The 24,355-nt window shown below is 32.5% G+C and overlaps 2 protein-coding genes across 2 annotated transcripts; one reads left to right on the top strand and one right to left on the bottom strand.

Moving 5' to 3' along the window:
• Positions 1 to 406: 406 nt before the first annotated feature.
• On the bottom strand, positions 407 to 7,595 carry LOC145616397 (internal alternative NAD(P)H-ubiquinone oxidoreductase A1, mitochondrial-like). Its single transcript, XM_081671105.1, has 9 exons — positions 6,951 to 7,595; positions 5,770 to 5,983; positions 5,514 to 5,674; positions 5,228 to 5,293; positions 4,727 to 4,890; positions 3,447 to 3,561; positions 2,249 to 2,428; positions 1,986 to 2,164; positions 407 to 649 (listed from the first exon to the last, which is right to left on the bottom strand). Exons 1-8 carry the CDS (start codon positions 7,392 to 7,394, stop codon positions 2,012 to 2,014), a joined length of 1,497 nt encoding a protein of 498 aa, XP_081527231.1. The 5' UTR covers positions 7,395 to 7,595; the 3' UTR covers positions 407 to 649; positions 1,986 to 2,011.
• Positions 7,596 to 19,589: 11,994 nt separating this feature from the next.
• On the top strand, positions 19,590 to 24,352 carry LOC145618388 (gibberellin 2-beta-dioxygenase 8-like). Its single transcript, XM_081673161.1, has 3 exons — positions 19,590 to 20,209; positions 21,785 to 22,106; positions 23,905 to 24,352. The coding sequence occupies exons 1-3, from the start codon at positions 19,707 to 19,709 to the stop codon at positions 24,121 to 24,123; spliced, it is 1,044 nt and encodes a 347-aa protein (XP_081529287.1). The 5' UTR covers positions 19,590 to 19,706; the 3' UTR covers positions 24,124 to 24,352.
• Positions 24,353 to 24,355: the final 3 nt, after the last annotated feature.

A 24,355-nucleotide genomic window follows, 5' to 3' on the forward strand; every position in this document is an offset into this window, starting at 1 on the left:
CACTGCATCGCACGGGCTTCATCTAGTATGGTTTAAAAATGTATTTTTTTGTTTTTTACTGTATTTGACAAGTAAAAGTGTATATTTATGATTTATGTTTAAGTTTTTAAAAATTGACCACCAAAAGTCAAAATGTTATACTTATAAATACAAAGAAACAAAAGAGTAATACTTTGAAAAGGTGAAGCAAAATACATAGTCATTAAATTTTGCAACATAAAAGTAAAATAAATAAATAAATAAAAATAATCTTGCTGTACTTAACACCAAAGTAAAACTTTGAAAAGAAAGGCTGCTAATTTCAAGCTTGAAACTTTCAGCGGGACAAAGTTCAGCTTTCCAGTTTCACTGGAAAAAAATAAAGAACATTCTACGAAATCGGGCAGCAGTTTCCAAAGAAAAGAAAAGAAAAAATAATAAGAAATTTACAATTATACTTAGAATCATTTGCATACATTGACACATACAGCATCTCTATCCTTCCTCAGTTTCATTTTCATTGGTCATTTGTCAGTCTATAAATGAACTGCTGAAAAATATCAGATATTACAGAAGAAGATAGTGGTAGTAACTTTCAGTAAGTATATCTTTGGTTTTGCTATGCTGTATTTGCAGCTGACTGCTAAAACCCGCGAGCAGAAGGAGAGTCCTGAGATCAATACACGTTGGTAATAGAAGTTAGACAAACAGTGCAACTCACAACATCAACAGACAAATGCATTGCAATTTAAGAGCTGTAAGGCCTGTAATAATGTAATATCCAAGAGCTATTCAATTTAACTTCCAATGTCCGAAATTAGTGCTAGTCACGTCTCAACCTCTCATGATCAAGGAATGTTCATAACTCTTTATTCATTTTAATGAGTTCAGGCATTTATAATATCAAAGAACTCAGACTAAGGGCATATTTAACAAACCTGATCATCCAGACATGTGAACATGTATGCGACGACATTGCATTATGTGAATGTACGCAGAATAAGCTTCATGAAATATATGGCTAAGAAAGGAATCAAGGGCATATTCCGGTCACAAAGCCCAGCAATTCAGAACAGCCAACACCCCCCCCCCCCCCCCCAACTCTCCATCTGAAACAAAAAGGAAAAAAGCCCCTACAAGAAGAAAGCTGCTGGTGCTCATTACACACAACAAAAATTTATTCCTCGGCATGTACACTAGGCCATACTAGCTGGGTGTTATCGTGTATGGACATATGGTGGCTAAACTCAAGTTAAAGAGACTCAATTGTTGTGAAGTTAAGACATAGTTTGAAAGGGCAAAGGGTTGAGGCAACAGAGTCTCAGCACTTTTACAAAAGACAAATGCCAAACATGTACCAGTTGTTTTTCAAAGAAAGGGGACCGCTTTATTACACTATTACCCACTAAGTCCAGACTCCAGATGTATTATTATTATGATACCAATAAACCATGATCAATCACCATCAATAAAGAGGAATCCTTTTATTATCGACCAGTAGGGCCTTCAAGCCCCCAAAGTATGGCGAAATTGTAAATGGCAGCTTGTTTGAAAGATATAATGATACATTGAAAACAAAATCAAGAAATTCATTCGAGTACTTTTTCTAGTGCTTTGATGAAACAAGGCACATGACATAGTCAAAAGACACTCAAGATCCCCTAGAGGCAATCATGCTTAAAGCCTTATGAAACACTTGCAAACATATACATAATTCTTTTGTAACATTTAAAGGACATCAGGTTAATCACCTACACTGATGTTCTATATAGAGTTATGTTCAGGAGCAGATTAGCTATAAGATATATGTATGAGCCTATATGCCTTATGCTTTCCTGAGTTAAGGCATAAGATCTAGTTCACACTCGCTGTAATCAACGAGGTTGGTCCTAACATATGTCAGTTGCTTACAGTTAACAAAAATAAAAAGAAAATATTTTCAAAAAATCAAAGTCACAATAATTTGAAAGAAAAAAAAAAAAAAAAAAAAAGAGAGATGCTCTTACAGTGGCAGGTTCCGCTATGGCAGTTTCTACAATCGGCTTATGTCACGACCAAAGAAAATAGTAGTCAACCAGTTAATGGCAACATAGAGTCGGTTCCTCCAACTAATAACACGAGTAAGATATGCAGATCGCCAGATAAAAAAACTAGGGAAACCTTTCAATGACAAGCCCTTTGCCTCCTGTAGAAAATGAGCTAATATATGAATAATGTGTTCGTAGCTCATACAAGAAATCCTATTTTATTTATACATCAATTGTATCACCTTGCTCTGCCTAAGGTCCACAAGTGCCTTGTATCTACCGATAGTTGCCATTGACCCTAGATGTTTGTATACAAAAGGATCCCCCATATCAACATTTTCTGCCTTATTTGCATGACCTCCACCATCTTTTCCAATCCTGTTCAAACACTTAGCTAAATATTTCCCTTGTCGCTCGGCTACCTGTTGCAAAAAGTTATCATCACATACTTTATAAGGTAAAACATCATGACTGGAAGTTGAAAGAGAAAGCTGGATAAATGATCTTCTTAAGATCAAGTCAAGCTACACAAGCAAAGCAAGAAAATAGCTTAACTTAAAGATGCAATACTTCTACATGGTACTTGCTAACTGTGAGTTATTAATCTAATTTTATGTTCAATCCAAAAAAATTACTGTTATCAGTAGAGAATTTCTTCCATTAGGAGTTCTTTTACTCCCTCAAGTCCCTTCTAATCACGAGTTTTTTGTGATTTAGTTTCTGGATTGACTTCATTGGATTTGGTCTTCTATGGTAGATGGTGAATCTCTTTGGCAAGAAGCTACTTCATATAAGATCAATGGATTTTTATATATATATATATATATGTTTAAAAAAAACAATTATTAAAATCTACTACTTAAAGAGTGGAGGAGCATTACACGTGGAAGCGATTAATTATTGGGAACAAAGAAACCATTTCATATATTAGAGATGAAATTTAATAATCATTACAGATGACTTGTGATGAATTTGGTTCTGATTCACAAGTTCAAACATCAAGATTCATGAGACAACACAAACTACAGTTTGAAATGTGAAGCCTCAATGTTTCTTAGGTTGCCTATGATTAAGGTCTAGTGACTTACTGGCTTGTAGAGCAGCCTTGTGTAGACACTTGATTCACATTATTTACGAGCATAAGATGCTCATAATATTGAGAAGGCATGAACACTTGGCAATTTCTGGACTAAGCAGATGACAAAAGATAGCAAGTTTAGACAAAGTATTTACACACTCAAGTTGAACATTTGTTGACTGTACTTAAAACTAAAATGGAATTTCTAAACCAATATGCAACTAAGATACAGTGTAAGCCATCATCATCCTTCAGTTTATCAAATGCATGACTCATCTTCTCAAAGTTTTTGATACCCAGATAGTAAAAAGAATAAACAAAAGTTTTCTTTTTCGCGCATAAATTTAACTTCTGTACGTTACCTGTGCCAAAGCAGGGAGAACTGGTTTGCCCGTGCTTTCAAGAAAGCCTGCACAATCACCAATTGCATACATATCTTGAACAGAGGGAATACGTAGCCATTCATCGATACCAATCCTGTGAAAATAAACAAATATAATTAGAATACTGAGTAAAATATGAAATCCAACACTCAACAACATGAAATTTCAAACCTTTAAAGGGACCAACTCAACCAAAAGCTAAATGGAGTCAACACCCTAATGGGATTCCGAGATGTTTATTATGGGATTAAAACCATCTCTTATAGCATTTGATTACTACTAGTCTATCACAACAAATTTCCAAAACATCCATATCAATGAATCAAACTTATTCTGAGGACATTATATACCTATTCTTAGGCATGTTAGGGTTCTAAACCAACTTTAATGACCCCGAAAGCAGTCAAGACAGCCTCAACATCCACTTCAATTTTGGAAAAAGAATCCCAAAATTGATCCAAAAAGCATGGATTAGAACCTTCACTTATGAATAACTATGGACTTTTTTGGACCTAAAAAAGAATATAAGAAAAAGTGTTTCCCATGGACACCATGATACCTTGGGAGACCAATTGAGTGTCTGAACTATCCACACTGCCTAGTAACTATCTGTATAGCTGGTTATGGATACGCCTCCCATTAATGACTCAAAGCCACCAAAGGCTTTTATGTGACCGACTAGTGGACGAATATGGATCCACACAACTTTTTGTTATGGTTCAGGGATGCACCCCCAACAATTACTTAGTACATGACACTGGATCCCAAAATTCTCCAGAAATGGTTTGATTTTGTGTATTATAGCCTTCAATTTAGCCTTTGCACAACATTTTGGACCTGACAAGGTTAAGCATCGAGATGCTTCCCATACTTCCCAAGGGACCCTGGGAGGCCTATTTGGTGCCCCAAGCCATCAAAATCATGTGTTAGCTCATGACTTTGTCCCCCTTCAAGATCATGTTTAGTCCCCTACTATGGCCATGTCAAGCCCTACCTCTCCTAAAAATGCCCCTAAGATGAGGACGCTACCCTTTATTGCCATATGTAAGTGTTTTGTTAGGATAAGGTAATTTATGCCTTATCCTTGGCTCATGGCTTTTGCCAAACTGCCATCCCTTGTGCCTTGGGCATCTTTGAGGATCAAAGAGTGATTTCCTAGGTCTTTATACCTTTAAACATTCAGCACTAAAATATACAAAAGACCTTATAATACATATTTGAGGCACATCGAATGAAATTCAAGAGGAAATGTGACTGACCTACCACCAGGCGATTTTTCTACTTCAAGATTTTTGACAAATGATGAAGGGCCAACACCTGTAGACCATACTAAAAGACCATATGGAACCTCTGTATCATCGCTAAGAATTATCTTATCAGGTTGTACATCTTTGACGATTCCACGGACTAGTCGAACTCCTGACTGAGAAATTATTTAATTGAAACACCAGACAGTGATAAAGTAAAATTGCTTCAGTAACATCTATGCTGTAGCAATTATGCATAAAACACTGGATTACTCTGTTTTAAAATTCAGGTATAAATGCCCTAACAAGTAAAATTAATAATCATATATATGGGACAACCAAGAGAAAACAAGATGCAAAAGTAATCATATATATAGGTTTAACTAAGGATGTGCTGATATAACCACTGGTATTCTGAGCATGAACACATGATTAACATCTTTCATAGACATATGTACGAAAGGAAGCAAGCACTTGGGCTTGGAGCAGGTATTTCATCAGATAATTTCTCACCTTAGTCAGCTGTTTTACAGCATAGTGTCTGAGACGGTCATCAAAGGAAGATAGAATTTCGTTTGCCTGCAAAGAAAGGGCAATTCTGCTACTCAGTAAATCATCATATATAAAATGAAATCAAGTTAAATAGCAAGATTGTTAAAAGGATATAAGTAGACCCCTACACCATCAGTTTGAACAGATCTAGCTTAAACTACAGCTTTAACCAAGCACATATAGGAAGCCACTCCATGACAAACAAGAAAATTTAAATTAAAACTCCATAGCAATGTAAAATACAAACCTCAATCAAGGTGACATGGATGTCATCTTTGACATGTGCATATGTTTTACGGACATCCTTCATTATGAAATCACTAAGCTCACCACTAAACTCAACACCAGTAGGACCACCACCCACAACAACGCAGTGCAAGAGCCGTTTTTTCTCCTCCACGGGGACACCTAGCAGCACAAGAATAGCCAGAAAAACTGGTCAGAAATCCCATGAAGAGCTTAAAATCAGCTTACAAAAGTCTGAAAGAAATTAAACAATATACCAGGTATATCAGACAACATCAGATTTAAGAGTAATTTTCTACGGATCTCCTGAGCATGATGAACTTCACGAAGAAAAATTGCATGCTCATGCACCCCATTGATTCCAAACGTTGAGGCTTCAGCCCCAGATGCAACAACCAATTTGTCATATGCTATCTTAAATTTCCACGGTTCCAATACCTGTGCCCCATCTGTGACAGTCTCACAATGTACCTAACATACATATCATCAACCCCAAATTAACTAACGATAAGCTCTTCTGACCACTGAGATATCATATCAGCATAGAAGAAACAAGAATACCTTGATTAGGCACCTAAAGCCAATATGCAATCAATTCAAAGCATGTACAAGTTTGTAACTACAAATGGCATGTAATTGACAAGCTATCTCATTCCCTTACTATTCAACTAAAATCTCACTGTCCAAAATCATCTGAATTAGCTACAGTTTCAACAATGATCATAAAATTTCCAACTTTCACACACTTAGCCACAGCACCACTCAACAAATACTCACAAATGAAGAAATTCTCTCCTTCAGTCCTTGTTCCTATCTCAAATTTTGTTTAGCAGCATGGTAACAACCCAATAGAATGTTCAATTCCCAATTTTCTAAAAATTGTACTCCATATAATTACAGAGGGCCTGTTATGATTTTTTGAGAACAAAACTAAACTGATTGGAGGTGAACTACACTGAGCTGAAATAAATTGTTTATGAGAGAAGGAAATTAGGAACTGAACTGGAGTGAACTTATTGGAGCTGAACTGAACTGAAATTAAGCTAAACAAAACAAGCCCATAGTCTAATAATCCATACTTTCTAAAATTCAAATACAAAATCATTCAAAATCCCAAACTATATGCTCATAACTCTAGATAAGAAAATTTATGAACTAAATGTATTCACATTTGCTAATCTATGAATGTTCCAATCTAATACTCTCACTTCATATTAAACACCCACTAGACTCTTGGGGGGTGGCACGTTACCCATTAATTAAGACCTCGGATCAAATCTCGTCTACATTATGACTACTTTTCTCGTGCTGTATACAAGTACATCATTAATCATTCACTTCACACTTAACAGTCATATTCATGATTTAAAAACCAAAAAAAATCAAAAATTCATATGATTAACATATACTAGAAATTAAAAAAAGGAATTGATCATACCACATGCTCTTTGGTATCAACAGAAGAACAATTAGCAAGAAAAAAATAAGAACCCGGTTCACTAGAAATAGCAGGCTGAATCCTCCCAATTGGTTCAGCAACCGACCTAAACTCAAGAGTCCCAACACAAGTTGAAGCTAACAATGGGGTAAACACCATATGATTCCTAGGTGACACACAAACGATGTCGTATATCTTGGTATCAATCTCCTTGATGAGCCTACACCCGGCCCAACCAGAGCCCAATACAACCAACCTGGGCTTTTGATTGGGCTTCGTGGGCTCAAGCCCACCATACATTTTCCCATTTGTAGTGGAGGTTGAGTAGTAAGAAGAAGAGAAGAGGGAAGTGTAGAGTGTTGAAGATGATGAAATTGGAAAGTGGGGTTTTGTTGATTTAAGAATTGAGGGGTTTAGAATGTTCTTTAAGATTGAATATGACATGATTTTGATTTCTATTTTTAGAAATTTTGTTGTTGTTGTTGAAGATGAAATGCAGGTTTAATGGAGTTGTTGTAGTAGTTGAGAACTTGGAGCGAAAGAAATGGAAGAAAGGAGAGTTTCCATGAAAGTAGGAAGATGCCTGGTAAACCTTGAATATTCTTAGAGCTGGTTGAAATTGTTTTAGTCAAAAAAAAAATGAAATTTATAAATGAATTTTGTTTAAACAAAAAGAAAAACAAAAAGTTTTATATGGTTGGTCCCCGTGGGGGGTTATTCGATCAATCTATAGAGGACAAGAAAATAACAACATTTTTATAAAGGGGTGTGCACTAACAAATTAGACAATGTATGGTTTAACAATTAGCCTCGAACATCAATAATCATTGTGATTATTACATCATTTTGTACATTCAGCTCATCTTCGGATTATCTTTTAATAAAGAGCTAAAGAAGACTATCAGGTCAAATGAGTGCATAAGGATGGCAAGCTTAGATAATCAATTTATACTTCACTAATTGCGATCACAAGACAATAATCTGTTGCAATTACATTAGTTTTTACATTTAAATTATCTCTAACCCACATTCTAATAGAGAAGTCTAACAAGTTAAGAAAGGTGGCTTAACAATTATAGAATACTTCATTCCCCATATCATATAAATTAATTACATTTAAGAAAAATGGAAATTTTAGATTGAATTTTTAAAATTTTCCTCATATTATGGAATGACTTAGTGGCTGATGTAATAAGTGGCGGCTATCTAGATGTACCAGCAGCTGGCCTTAGCCATTCATTGGTTTGATTTTTTATTTACTTTTTTTTTTTTTTTGTGGTTTTGATTTTATATTTTGCATAGTGCTTTTGATATTTTGGTCTTTCTGGATTGTCTAACGAATCTAGGTAAGCTCAAAGATCATGGATTATTTTGATTCATTCACACACTATCCATTTATCCGAAACTTTTACAATCGATAATTAGTTATAGATATGATATCTCAGGAGTCAGGATCGAATTCTTATCAGAATCATCGAGTTTTCTATTACAGTGTACTCCCTCCGTCTCTTTATTAATGTCCACTTTCTCTATATTATGTGAGTAATAATTAATAAATGATAGAAAGTGGACATTAATAAAGAGACGGAGTGAGTACATATAATATATAATACAATGAAGAAAAACTAGCTAGAGGGAACGAAAACATTGAGAAAGGTCTCGACGTAGACAATAGAAGGGACTGATTTACTTGTACATATAACACAACAAAGGATCCATTTCATCTTGTTTATTACATTAGACTATACGAGTAATACATGATCAAATCCAAAATCCATGCATGCTGACAGTGCAAGCTAAGTTTGATCAGTGTATATTATTATTATTTGCAAATAAAATTTGTTAAATTCTCTGCAACATTACTGTCACTGCTCACTGGTACATCACGTCATGCATGTACAATTATTAGATTACAATTATTTAGTCCACGAGATACGTACGTACATATACTTAATTAAGCAAACATTAAACAAAACAAAATTAACAGGCTTAATTAAATAATTAAGATGAAAAGGAATCAAATTAATGAATCAAAAGTTTAATTAGTGTCGTCGGCCACCCCCGTGACCGCCCATACGGTTGCCCGGATCATGCATACGGTTGGCCGATGGCTTATCGTAATCATTTAGGAAAAATGTCCTCAACATTCTTGGCTTTGCTTCTATACCTTCTTCATCTGTTCATTCAACACTAACATAGAGTTAATTTAAATGTTCATTCTTAAACACAACATTTATATAGATGCAACATTCAATTTAAGGGCTCTAGAACATTTATTTAATGTTTTTAATCTCTATTTAATTTCTTTCTTTTTTTTTTATTTGTCAAAATAATATATAAAAATTCTCAAACCCTCAAACAATTAATTATACCAAACAACAAAATGAAACCTTATCTTCTTTTTTTTTTTTTTTTTTTTTTTTTTGATGGAAAAAACCATATCTTCTTAACAGTTCAACTAACAAATGTTTATAAATAAAAAGGGTTAACTAACATTCAAATTGTTTAACTAGTTAGTTTTAACTTCACATCAGTTAATGTTGACAAATATTCCGTACATATAGCCTAAAAACCTTGGTATAAAATCTAAAATGGCTAAGAAGTCAGGTACCCGGCTCGAAATAGACATGACACGACATGACCAAACAATTTGACATATCTAACCCAGTATAATGAGCAATTGGCACACGAGAACGTCTAGAACAAAATTCCTACATGCTACATTGGAACTGTGAATTTGTTACGGTGCAGTGCATTTGCATATGAACCAAACTTGTCTTTTAGTCCCCTTAAAATCAGCTGGCCGCTTAATCAAAGTGACGGTGTTTGTTTTTATACATCAAATATTATCATATAAATAAAAATACTCACTATATTAGAGTTTATAGGGTAATATTAGCATGAATAGGATGTTGAATTTTCCTATACATTTAATGCACCTTCAATAATACTCTCGTGATCATGTAGATTATATTATAGCTCAACAATCTTGGAATTAAATTAATAAGCCCTAATTAATTTCTTCTCTCTTAAACACCTATATTTAAGCATTAAGATCATGCATATGAATTATTTATAAATTGAAGAAAGAGTCCTAAATTTACAATATTTGATATTTTGGCCTTTAAAAAAAAAAAAAATTGCTACTCCTATTATTTCTAAAGAATAAATAACAGTGAGGGAAATGATGAGTTGGAATTTGAAGCATAAGCTTATATGATATGTCAACTAATTTAATATGTATTCTCTTGCGCTTTTTTTTTTTTTTTTTTTTTTGGCAAATAATGTATTCTCCTGCTTTTAAGAGAGATTACTTGCAGAAAGATAAAATGTGATGAAATGATAAACTACTTCTTCTTGTTTAAAGAAATTTAGCTTGCTAAAATTGTTGTTGTTATATCTAACTTTGCTACACACCTAAAAGTAGCAATTTTTATTATTTTACTTTACTACGGAAAATAATATGTACAACCTTTTGCTTGGGGCTATATATAAGGATTAGTATTGAGGTAGAAAAACAATTGCAAATTCTACTAATACCACTCAACACACTTTAAGAATTGCACATATACTTCGTATATCATTACCCTTTTTAGCCTATATTAGTAAAGATAATAGTTTTATTGGTTTGGACAAATTAACAATTACATGTAATTACAATTAATATGACTCTATGTATAAACAATCAGAGTTTTCAGCTATCTTACTTCAATAACTAAACCATCAAATTTGTTAAATGCATTCAACTAATATATCATCATGCAGCTTTTACTGTCCAGAATCTTTTCAATATTTAAATTTTAGCCAACTTATATTCTAAATTTTCTGTAAATGAAGTATGTGACATTACATATATTTAAAAAGTACATTTTATGAAATTATGAAATAAAATACTGTAAATAACAGATGGATGGCATGCATGCAAAATTGCAAAGTAGCCAATGAGCGAGGCTAATAAAGAAACCACAAAATTAGGGCTCGCTATAACGTTGTTTGCAATTTGCAACGATGATTTTGGATATCTTCGAATTTTATTACTCTATCCTATGAATGACCCGTCTAGATACTAAAGAGAATCCCGATCCCATCTAATATTCGATAGATCAATTTTATCATTATAACTAACCCGAAAAGGAAAAAAAACTAATAGTAAGAATATAAAACACATTACCTGAGAGAAAGGAGGGACGAGCAGAAGCACAAAGAACGGTAGAAACCAAGAACAATAAAAACAACAACTTTGTTGCAAATACAACCTTCATCTTTTTTTTGTTATAATTATTTGTTGAAAATAATTAAGTGAATAAATCAGACAACAGCAGTAGAGGTATTAGTAGTAGAGGTTTACGTTGACGTTTAGCTCAAGTTGTTAATTTTTTAAGTTGATGACACGTTTGGGATCCGAGCTTACGGTGATAAATCTCAGCCGTTGGATCTGTTTTCTTTCACATTAGTCAACGCTTTTTTTGCCCTTTTTTCTTCTTATTTTGTTTTTACTCTCTTTTTCCTTTTTTAGATTTTTAGCTTTTAGTAGTTGGTACTCTGTTGAAGCTTCAAAGTCAACGCCTCTATAGGTTGCTCCCATTTCCTTTTCCTTCAAGAGGATATTTTTCTTTAAGTTATCATACACTAATAAAAATAGTACGTGATACATGAAGAGTAGAGATTGAATGTACTCAATATTATCTTAAAACTATGGTCATTTTAGTCGAAATTATCCGTGTATTAACTATTAATAGTATACTCGTATATTTTTGGTCTTACAGAGTAAAATATGTAATTCTTGATTCAAGATTGAGAAATTAAGGGATCAATCCCATTAAGTGCATAAGTGTTGATTTGACCTATATGTTTTACTTTTTAAGATACACTTTAATCTTCTTATTATTACCAACAACAATAAAAATAGCGAAATATAAGTGATGCAATTTTTGAAATTGATAAACTTAAATGTGTTGAATGTTATTTTGTCTAGACTTTATAAGAAAAAACATGTGTTTAGTTTTATTTTGAAGTACATAACCGATATTATTAGGCCTCGGAGTGGAATACAAATGATCTTCAATAATTGAATTGGTTTGATAATTTCCAATTTTGAATGTTATTAATTATAACATGCACAACATATTACATATATCTGTCCACATTTTTTGCTACACCCTTTGGACCTGACATAGATAATTAAAAAAATAAATTCATATCTCAAATATGATTGCATTAGTACCATGAACATAGACATAATAATCTTCTCTAGCTTGATTCAACATTTTAAAGTCATATAATGCACTTTAGGACCTTAGGTCGTCCAACCGTCCAACAAAAGATCAAGAAAAGGCAATGTTATTATGAAGATTATTTAAGCTAATAATTATCAATGAATTACACATTTATTATTTTATGAGATGATGTATTTATCAGAAATATGTTGAAAGTATTACCTTTATTTTTAGAAAAAGTTGAAGGCATTGCTTTAGGTCCACTTTGGAATAATTTTTAAATTAGATATTTTAAAATAAATTTTGTAGTTGACTACTCTATTTCATAAATATTCTAATTAAACTATATTTCAATTTTATCCTTATCCGAAGTATATGATTGCATTTGTGCATAGAAAATATAGATTTCATGTATATATAAATAAATAATACTACACTAATACCAAAATGCAATGTATGACAAAATTAGATGTTGATGAGATAAATCATGTTTGTTTTAAGCTAAACATTTTTGTTTTCAACTCATTATTACATGCAATCTTAGGGGAATTAAAGCTGCATTTAGCATTTTTCAATTTATACACGACAGAATTAAACCTAATATTTATGACATTATTATTATGATATCATATATATTAGGTTAATTATGATATTATTATTGTTCCTCATCAACTAATTAAGCACAAATTAAAGCTGTCTAGCTAATATTTATGCTCTCTATATAAAGACAATATAATTAATCATTATAATGTTCTATCGTTTACATGTATTATGTACGAAGTATAATATTAGTCAGCGCAATTGTTTGACGTCAAATTAAAGAGAATTAAGGCAAATAATAGACCACTAGGTTTAATTGCTAATAAACAGTTAGCCACAAATAAATTTCCGATCTTAATTAAACTATGAAGACAGATGGAGTTCTTCTCATGATTTATGACCATTATTAAGATCATTAACTAGTTGACTATCAATATAAACTAATCAAATTAAAGTCGGTCTAAATATTATTGAATTTGAGTTATAGGTTGAGGATCTTACTCTGAACATATCTTTTGCTATAGTTGTCACAATCTTTTTGTCTCCTTTCCAAGTAGATGCTTCTTCTAAACACATTATACAAGCTTATTCTTTAGGCGTCAAACCTTAATTATTTCAATTTAGTGAATATTCTCGGGTGTATGTGTTATGTGTACTTAATAAAGAAAATACTCCGTATGTAAGTATTTATCATTTTGAATATATTGTGAATTACGTAGTAATTAAGTTGTGATTCAAGAGTAGTATATATAATAAACAAATGATAGACCGAATTAATGAGAATAATTTTTATTTTTGATGGGACTGTGAATATGTATGTACCTTAATTAGGTGAGAATCTTTATGTTTATGATGAATGATTGAATGCCCTACTAATTACATACTTACACTAATAGGTGGTGTAAAAGTATAGTTAATTAATTTTCATTAAAGGTTACTAGTGAGAAGCTTAATAGATAGAACAATTGTAATTAAAGCGTTAGCACATGAAATAATATTCTAACAAGATCAGAAGTTGACTTTATTCTATACGTGAAATTGTATCTAATGAAGAGTAGTATGCGTGTGTTAAGTAGAAAATAGGTTGTTAACAATGTGAACTATTTAACATTCATTTTTGAGCTCTTTGGTTTTTGCTTGCAACATTGTTTTCGATTTTAAAATCCCACTTGTAGAAAGGTTTTATATGGGGGTACAACAAAGTCATGATATATACTTTTTAATTAATTAAATTCGATTATGACTTTATTAACATGTTTTAGTTCAAAAGATAATAGGTTCATGCCATATCATTGATTTCACATTATTCTCACTTATGACTTATACGTTGACATAACATGTTAGTCGAAAAGTAAGGATTATTGATACTCCATTCTTTGCTTGTATAAACTGTTAGAATGTTAAGGTTTAAATTGAATTTTCACCCTCTTTAATAACTACTTCGTACATTTTGTTTTACAAGCAATACTTTGTACATTTGAAATAACACCCTTTTATAAAAGTTTCGTCATTGATTATTTAATTAGATTCACAACAAGTTCATTAAATCAATTTTATAGAACAATACCTACTTTCATTCATAAATTCATTCCATTTCCTCTAATTGATAAAAGTATTTCGACAACATGCAAGTACACCTTGTACAAGAGTACAACATACATTTACTTCGATCGATGGCAAGTACAAGAGCATTATCAATTTGTCATTATTTATACGTACATGTAACATTCTGTTGCAATTAATTTTTAGTCATAATTCCACGTTAAGCCACACTTTGCATGGATTAATTAATGTATAATTGTATAAAAATGATGCTATATAGACAAAATAGTATATTGTTATAGTATAGTATAGTCGTCTACCACCGACCTCTTCTGAACTTTTGATTAGTTGGCCGTTATATATGAGTTACAGCATACTTCATAGTTCATACTACGTACTATGTATTTGTGTTAATTACTTAATTGTGATATAATATAAAGTTCAAGTAAAGTTTAAGTAGACCAAATTATCTTCCTTTAAAAAGTAAAAAGGGTGAGCAAAAATAGTCAAAACGTATAATCATATAAAAAAAAACAGAATCTTCATTAAGTTGAAGACGTACAAAAACCAATTAAATTGGAATTGCATGCAGCTGATGAGTTGAATATTTATAGAGCAGCAAAGTTTGCGGCTTTCATACGTACATACAGATTTTGAAACATAATTAAAACAAGTTTATTTTCTCAAGTTTAGTCAGCTAATTTTATGGGTAAGTCAAAAGTTTTTTTTAGTAGTTTTTTACTCAATGCTATGCTCACTTAAGTAACCAGATAATACAAACATAAGTAATACAATTAAATATGATCATTTTTGGCTTATATAGTTTATAAAAAGTTCACACTTTATTAAGAACGTAGATCTAGAATAAAAACAACCTAGGATTTGTGTCAAAAAAAAAAAAAAAAAAAAGGATTTGACTTTTCGATCATGTCAATATTTATCTTTTTTTTTTTTTTTTGGACGAGCAATATTTATCAATTTATCCGTGTACCTATTCTAATAAACAACACTAGTAACCAATTCCCGATGAGGTTAGAAGGTTGGCAATGGAACGGATCAATGATCACAAAATCAGCACAAATATACAATGTATGCCCATAGCCATACATTTATCTTCAGCTAAGATGTGCACAAACCAAATTGGCTACGTAGACGAAATCAAACTCCATAACTGAGCAAAATTTGCGGCTTAATCAACCAAGCTTTCCTAGCAGCATATAAAACAGCATTATATCTAGCACTCATACAAATTCAAGTTTTGTCAGCTAATTTGATGGGTAAGGCATAGTAACATAGTGACTACAACTTATACCAGAAGTATCAGAAGTAAACTGATTATACAAACTTGCAAGTTCAATCTTAAATGGCAGTCTGATAGAAGCAAAGTGATTAATCCTCTTATCATCTTTTCTTGAAACCATATTTCTTCCGTTCATAGAACAGATCTGTTTTGGCACTTCCTAGATTGACAATTTTCGGACACCCATCTCTATCCTTCTCCTGCTGAGTACATTCCTTGCAGTAATAGGCATCTGAAATGCCGACACCTCCACAGATCACACATCTACCCTGAAACGACCCGTAATTGCATTCATCGCAGACTCGCACAAGTGTGCATGGACGAACATATGAATCACAAATCACACATTTTCCATCACACTTCTCACAAAGCCGTCCAATAGCAATGCCTGGCTGCTTCCGGCACATGATAAGATCAGGATGATGCTTTGCCATGGCTTCTGCAAAGACCTTAGTATCTCAAATAGTTCTGCCAGAACCACACCCACTGTCAAAATTAGAATTGAAACCTGAAGCTAATAATCATAGGAAAATAGAGATTTGGGGATGCTGTTAAAAAACAAAACATTCAAGAAACACAAAATGTAATAATCTAAACGGTACTCCAGGCACTTGTTATAAACTCCAATATGACAGATTATATGAAACAGATCAACTACTGGGCCTCAGGCCAAAAATTAATTGCCCCTTATATATGAAGTACATACTAACAAAAAGAGCAAAACCTCCGTTTGGCATCGTTGTGGTTTTCTGTTTTTTGGTTTTTTGTTTTTTAAAAGTATATTACATATGTTACATAATGGATCAAAAAATATTTAAACTTATTAAAATCATGATAATTTTGAAAACTGACAACAAAAAAGTGAAAACACATTTTTCTTGTTTCCTGTTTTTGGTTTTTAGTTTTCAAAAAAACAGGAAACTGAAAACCAAAAATGATGCCAAACAAGCCCTTAACTATTGGTTTAAAGCACTATAAAGCTAAAATTTAACGTGTTCATCACAAGAAGGCCTCTTGATAACAAAGGTATAGATCTCCAATTTTAAGAGCTAAAAACTCTTTTCAAAAACATTGTGCTAGCATAACTTCTAATAGAATACGGAGTAGATGTGAATTACAGAGTGACATATGAATGCTAAGTTATATGAAGCAACAAATTTAAATGCAGGGTAGCAGGCTGGCAGCTTCAGAACTTATAATACCACCCTGAAGAACAAGAACAAAATCACAGGAACACAAGTACTCAAGACCACAAGTTTTTCAGACAAACATCAGAAACACTATATGTACTTATACAAGAACATGTGATACAAATTCATACAATACATCATATTCTAATCATAATATCACCCCGAATGAACAGCAAAATAGATCCTTTTACATCAGTTCCACCACCACCTGAATAAGCTTCAAGCCTTCAGAAACAGTAACATTACAACATATTGATGAGGGAAGGTTCATGATTTACAAGTTGAACAACAAAAACACATTAGTCCTTCAGCACAACTACGAAAGACTTGCAATTATTCTCCACAAGAAATGATCACTTAAACCAAAAACACAAAGCAAATTCAGTTTAACAGGGAACTAAATTACTATCATTACAGACCCGTAAAGGTGTCCTCAACTCCTCAAGATTTACAGTAACCCATAAGTCCATAACACAACTTATCACTGCCGCTATTGAACCTTTAAAACAGTAGGTCATTAGTTATTGTCTCTATTTCTATAAATGAAGCATTGTAACTCGCTCTACAACAACCCACGTCCCCACCCCGCAAGTAACAGACTATCATGATAATTCACTCACCTTAAGACTAACGATAGATAACTCACACAGTCACATGGTCCTGCAGGAAGAGGATGTTTATCTAAAGGGATCGTTGCAATCAGCTAATGGCTCAAAGGATACCTCTTCGAGCTTTGACTGGCTCATAGAAAGCAGCCTTCCTCATCATAGGTAAACATTCTAAATGAGCTAGCTATGACTCCAAAGCACATTCAGGGATTTCAGTCTGACGGGGAGCTAAATAACTCTCATTACAACCCGTCAAGATGTCCTCAAGATTAAAGTTCGCTCCACAACACAACTTATCATTCAAATATCAATCAAATCTCTTCGAGCTTTGACTGGCTTATGGAAAGTAGCCTTCCTCATCATAGGTAAACATTCTAAATGAGCTAGCTAGGACTCCAAAGCACATTCAGGGATTTCAGTCTGACGGGGAGCTAAATAACTCTCATTACAACCCTTCAAGATGTCCTCAAGATTAAAGTTCGCTCCACAACACAACTTATCATTCAAATATCAATCAAATCTGAATCAAATGACCAACTAATCAACTACTCAAGACTACAAAGTACCAATAGTACCAAATACAGTGAAATTCAATTCTCTCATATTCACAGCTAAGGAAATTTCAAGAAAACTCAAGAGAAATTACTTTATTTTACTTAATTACATAAAAATTACACAGTAATCAATTTTTCGATGAAATTAGGATAAAATTAACACTTGTAAGAAGAATCAAACTACCAATAATTAAGGCAACTCCAAGATTCAAAACAACATACCCACTCATTCATTTCAATGAACCAAATTCAATATAAAAACATTGAATTAAACTTTCATCCAAAATTCATATAAAAATAAACAGTAACTGAAGAATTCCCAAATGACTATGAAATTATAAGACTGAAATTATAATTAATTAACACAATAATGAACAACAAATCAACAATTTAATCAATTAAATGACCAAAATCATAATAAACAAAACAAATTTAAAGGTATAAATACCTTGAAGTCGAGTTGTTGGCGTCGAACGAAGAAGGTACTGGAGAATGGAGAATGGAGAATGGAGATGGAATAGATACTCTTAAAGTCTAAACCGACTTTCTAACCCGTATTTGATTTTTGAGGTCTTAAGCCCATTTTATTAATTTTAACCTATGTTTATTACGTGGGCTTTTTCATACCAAATTTCATGACTTGTACAGTTACTAATCTAATTAATTATGGATTTATTCATTTATCTATTATTTTATCATAAAAAATAAAAAAAAAAATACTCTACTTTGTATGAAGCATATGTAGTCTAAAACTTTATGTACCCATAAAAAATCTACTCAGCCACTCAGGGTTAAGGATGTCTATAATGCCTTGTCAAAAAAAAAAAGGATGTCTATAATGCAAGATAATTATGTTATGGAAAAGGATTCATCTTTAGGCTACTATAGAAGTAAAATTTAAAGGATGAAAACAACGAAAAAAAAAATTTTGAGGAATTGGTTAACAATCAACGTCATTATTGCATGTGTTTGTCACTTTTCAGAACATGATTTTCACAACAGCGCTGAAAATCATGACTTAGGTTGGATAGTGTAAAATCAATCTGTAGTTGATCATAGATATCTTCAAGAGATCCATAGATTTGTGTTTACATAAAGAGACACTAATTCCGAATAAAAAATAATCTAAGCACAAATGACTAATAGAAACATTTTGTTGTCTTATTCGTATCATGAATGTTTTAACATTTTTACAATAACAAGTGTTGTTTAGATGATTTTTACTTCAAATAATATAGCAAAGGTTATCCAGTGTATTAACTGATTTTGTCTTTATAAGTTAAAAATCTGAGATTCGATAGGTATGAAATTAGATTATTATAATTACACCGCCTAATAAGATACAATATGTATATACAGCGCCCGATAAGATTATCATAATTACATACTACTCATAAAGAGCACATAATACTATCCACATGACTCAACTCCATTACTTAATTTGGGAACCAAACTACTTATAAAGCTAGTTGATGTATTGAAAGTATTGGCACATTGAATTCATGTAAATCTCATCTCAAAAGATCAACATAACATTGTTAGGTTCCAAAAACCTTATTGGGGGCCCCACCTTAATCTCATGTCTCTATCATGGACCCAAACATTATTGCTGCCTCTTCAACCTCAGATATTCAATCCCTCTCAAATACACACAACTTTGACATTATTTTCCAACTTGTTATAAGTCTCTCAAAACAATAACCAACACTTTACACCATCACCATAGCAACAAACAGTGAAATTCCTCAGCAATCAAAAACCCAAATACACCCAATCTCTCTTCATAATATTCCCTCAAAATTAGTCATGTCAGAATCCAATATTATTAGATCCTACCCACCTATATTCCGCTCATCATCCAATGACACGACTCGAAAACTCGACCTGAAAGATGGGCAGGTACTAGTAGGGGCAGGGGATTTGGACCCCCCACACCCACCCCTGCCCCTACCCTTACCCCTGCCTATAATCGATATGCAGTGTTTGGATTTTGAAAAACTCGACATGGCATGTAGGGAGTGGGGAATATTTAGATTGGAAAATCATGGGGTTCCAAGTAATCTTCTAAGGCAACTACAGGAGCATGCCAAAACATTATTTGAGCTACCCTTTGAAACCAAACAAAGCCTTGATAAAAACTGCCCTATGAAATATTTTTGGGGTACTCCTGCTCTTAATTCTTCAGGAGTTGCCCTTCCAAGAACAACTGATGCCCTTAACATGGATTGGGTTGAAGGTCTTAATTTTCCTGTTAATCAACTTCATCAACATCAACACTTTCATCATAATCCCTTGATTAATGATTTCAGGTTCGTATTACTAATATTTTAATCATTTTTCTTTAATTACATATTTCTCCTTCTAAGGTTTGAATTAACAATAATTTAATCTTAGATGATTAGTTTGATTATTATTATTATACTACGTATCATGTTATGTTAATGATACTTTAATCTGTACGTACATGTCCACCCTGTTTGTTTACAACTTTGTTACCTACTACAGTTTTTATTTCCTTGGTAATTTGTTTTTAAGTATGTACTTCGTATATGTATATACCCCCTTCAAAAAAAAAAAAGTATATTATATAGTCAATTAACTGAACATTAGGTAGAATCTTACATTCTTAATAGTGTTATTACTCTACGTATTGTAGTTTAAACTAACTAGTATTATGAAAGGAACGTACATATGAGCCATAAAGATGTTATAAAATTTGAGTTGTGTACGGACTTGATCAACTTGATATAAATTATTAGAGATATATATAATCTATGAGGTTCTGAATCATATTTGCCGTCACAAATCATTACGAAAAGCTAATTAAATTTAATATTTGGTGATATGGAAATATCTCGTATATTATATTATAGAGACCAAGTTTTGATCTCAGCTCATATGAAAATGAGTGGTCTTTATGCCTTGACATAAAATAGACGAGGGCAATGAAACTTCATAAAAAGTTATGATTGATGAGATATTACACAGAACCTGTATTGTGAAACCGTTAACTCAATTAGTAATAACGTAAATTGGAGAATTAATGGGTAAGATTAGAGCATTGGTAAAACAATAGAACCAATTAGGCTAGCCTGGCTTAAATTTAGCTATTTAACATGAGTTCAATCATGTATTATTGGACCATGTCGGTAACAGGTAACTACATTTGTGGTGGGGCATTCTAACTATCAATATGGAAGTTAACTAAATCTTACGAGTAGAGACATTAAAAGCTTTCATTGTTGCAAATTGCAAGTGGACACTTGCAAAGTTACAAATAGACTAGACTCGTAGACTGTACTGTCTTGGCCTCGTGTCGAATGAAGGTTTGTGGTTTAACTATTGTTGACATCCAATCTTGAATTATTATCAATTTATTAGATGCATCAGTTTGACTAAAACACGTTAGTAATGATAAGGGATTGTTTTGAAAAGTTACTCTTTTAAAAAGTTGCTCCTCGACGAGTAAATTTTGTGGATGTATAATTCAATGATCTAAAATCATGCATACAAATTTAGTATAGTTGGATGGCTAATCACTTCGATGTAAGTATAGATGTTGTGTACTACAAGTATATGTTTAAAAACATGTTAAATTGAATGGTGTTAGGTAGAATTTAACTAAAGTTGAGTTTAGTTTGATACAAAGTACTTATTAAATTTAGGTCATTTTTGTCATAAGCAGCCAAGTAGAATAATTAGACTTACCATATAGAAGTCTAAAGTCTTGTTATACACTTATACATGCATAACAGTTTTCTATTTGTACAAATTCATTATTTATCATGTAGCGTTGCAAATGTACATGACTTGACATCACACAATAATCATGTGGTATTCGTGTTTAAACAACTCTTAATTTACCAATTCTTGTATTGCACTAGGAAGTTATTGGAGGACTATAGAGGACATCTAACGAGAATCGCCTCGACAATATTTGAAGCCATGATAGAAAACCTCAAACTCGATTTACAAGTACTTAAACCATGTTTAGATGAATCAACGGGAATAATCCGAGTTTATCGCTACCCTCGACGTACCATTACAGAGCATGTTAGGGGTTTGCATGAGCACACAGATAGCTCTATTATCTCAATACTGAGCGAAGATCAAGTGGGTGGCCTTCAATTTTTCAAGGATGACCGGTGGTTCAAAGTGACGCCTATCCCTAGCACATTGGTTGTTAATCTCGGAGATATGATGCAGGTACAATAACTTAATTTTGCACCTTTTCTTATTTTAATTTTATATCCGTTTGGTATCTTAAAGGATGTTCCTTTGTTCAAGTAGATTTTATAAAGACACTGCTATCAATCTAAAGATGTAAAAAACTGAGTCGACCAACTAGACTTGCCTAATTTGAAAGTGATACAATATAGAATTTGATATGCATGGGCACATTTAACATCAATCCCGACTAACGTGACCCGAACCTCACCCAGTGATCTTAAGGGCCTGTTCACATTTCTTAATTTCAGTTCAGCTCTTAATTTCCCTCTCACATAAAATATTCATTTCAACTCAATTCAGTTCAGTTCAGCTCAGTCCCATCAGTTCAGTTCAGCTCCAATCAGTTCAGTTCAGTTCAGTAAATATGAACAAGCCCTAATTCACCAATTATTCCATGTCACACTTAAAGTACTCCGGACTTAATAAAAAAAAAAAAGACAATAGAATGCCCTCCTCGTGAGGAATAGAAGTACTTCGCACTACAGTTGTAGAGATCAAGTTAAATGTTTCTTGATATTGGGCTATCATTTTCATTCTTTGGGATGCGACTTTGTCTATATAGCATCATGTGACCATTTTGGTACGATACATAGAAAATGAGGCCCAACTTCAAAAATATAAAATACCTTTAATCATCAATAGACATTAGAAATTTAGAATACTGAGGAAAAACTCAAGCGATTAGAGTTTCTTTGTCGATTTTAGGAGATCCTATAAAATTCCATATAAAATACGGAGTATAAATAATGTTAAGTATGATATCAAAATATTTGGCTATATGGAATCTTGAAAAATAAAGAAGAATTTTGCTAGTGTGATAAAAATGTAAATATTATGTCACTGAGTTGACATATATTTGATGAATCCTCTTTATTTTCCTATATCAAGACAACTGTCAAATATATTCTACAAGAATGGCGGTGAACCAAATATGGTAAATTCAATAATTCAGCCTTTATAATCGAGATTCGAGTAATTGATTTACTTTTACAGTTTTACCAATTAAATCAAACTCAATCTTTGATATTAAATTATTAATGTATAGTTTGGTTGATATTAAAGCTAAGTTTCTATAAGCATTATTTGTATTTTATTAAAATTAATTCAAATATCAAATTTCATAAAAAGCGACTAAGGGCCTGTTCACATTTACTTAATTTCAGTTCAGCTCCAATCAGTTCAGTTCAGTTCTAATCAGTTCAGTTCAGCTCTTGGGGCCTGTTCACATTTACTTAATTTTAGTTCAACTCCAATCAGTTTAGTTCAGTTCAGTTCCAATCAGTTCAATTCAGTTCAACTCTTAATTTCCCTCTCACATAAAATATTCATTTCAGCTCAGTTCAGTTCCAATCAGTTCAGTTCAGTTCAGCTCCAATCAGTTCAGTTCAGTTCAGCCCAGTTCAGTAAATATGAACAGGCCCTTAATTTCCCTCTCACATAAAATATTCATTTCAGCTCAATTCAATTCAGTTCAGTTCAGTTCCAATCAGTTCAGTTTAGTTCAATCTAGCTCACTTCAATAAATATGAACAGGCCCTAAACTCGTTTGGTTGATACGACTATACGAGTACTATACATGAAGATGAATTTGAAACCAAAATCTCTATTGCGCATTTGAATGTAAATACTACTAGTACATAGGCACACTTACGCAACTAACCATAAAGTTTTACATAGTTGATATTTATGTTCATTTGGAATATACCTACGTCTAACCAAATGACCACTTAAATACGTCGCATTTTATGAAGTTGATTTGATGTTATATATGTAGGTTTTGAGTAATGACGGATACAAGAGCGTGAAACACAAGGTGGAGCTAAACAAGAACAAGGAGAGAGTGTCAATATGCTATTTTGTGTTTCCAGAGAATAACACTTTGATAAATAGCTCAAATTACAAGCCTTTCACTTACAACGAATTTCGAGCTCAAGTTCAACAGGATTTAAAATTACATGGTTGGAAAATTGGTCTCCAAAACTTCAAGCTTTAACAACTTACTTAGGACCTTAGTTTAGATATTAAGAACAATATTAATTCAGTGTACTATTTTAAGCAATACCACATACATGATACAGTACTTAGCTTTAATCAAGAAAACAATAGTCTTGTGTTACCAATAGTATTCTTCTTTACTTCCATCATTAGTTTTGTTAGTTCCATGTGAAAATAATGCAAGTGATTTTACTTTGTCTATGATAAGTAAAAATAAAATAGGAGTACTC

This window comes from Chenopodium album, chromosome 26 (genome assembly GCF_948465745.1).
Source record: "Chenopodium album chromosome 26, dcCheAlbu1.1, whole genome shotgun sequence".
In the NCBI taxonomy this organism is placed as follows: domain Eukaryota; kingdom Viridiplantae; phylum Streptophyta; class Magnoliopsida; order Caryophyllales; family Amaranthaceae; genus Chenopodium; species Chenopodium album.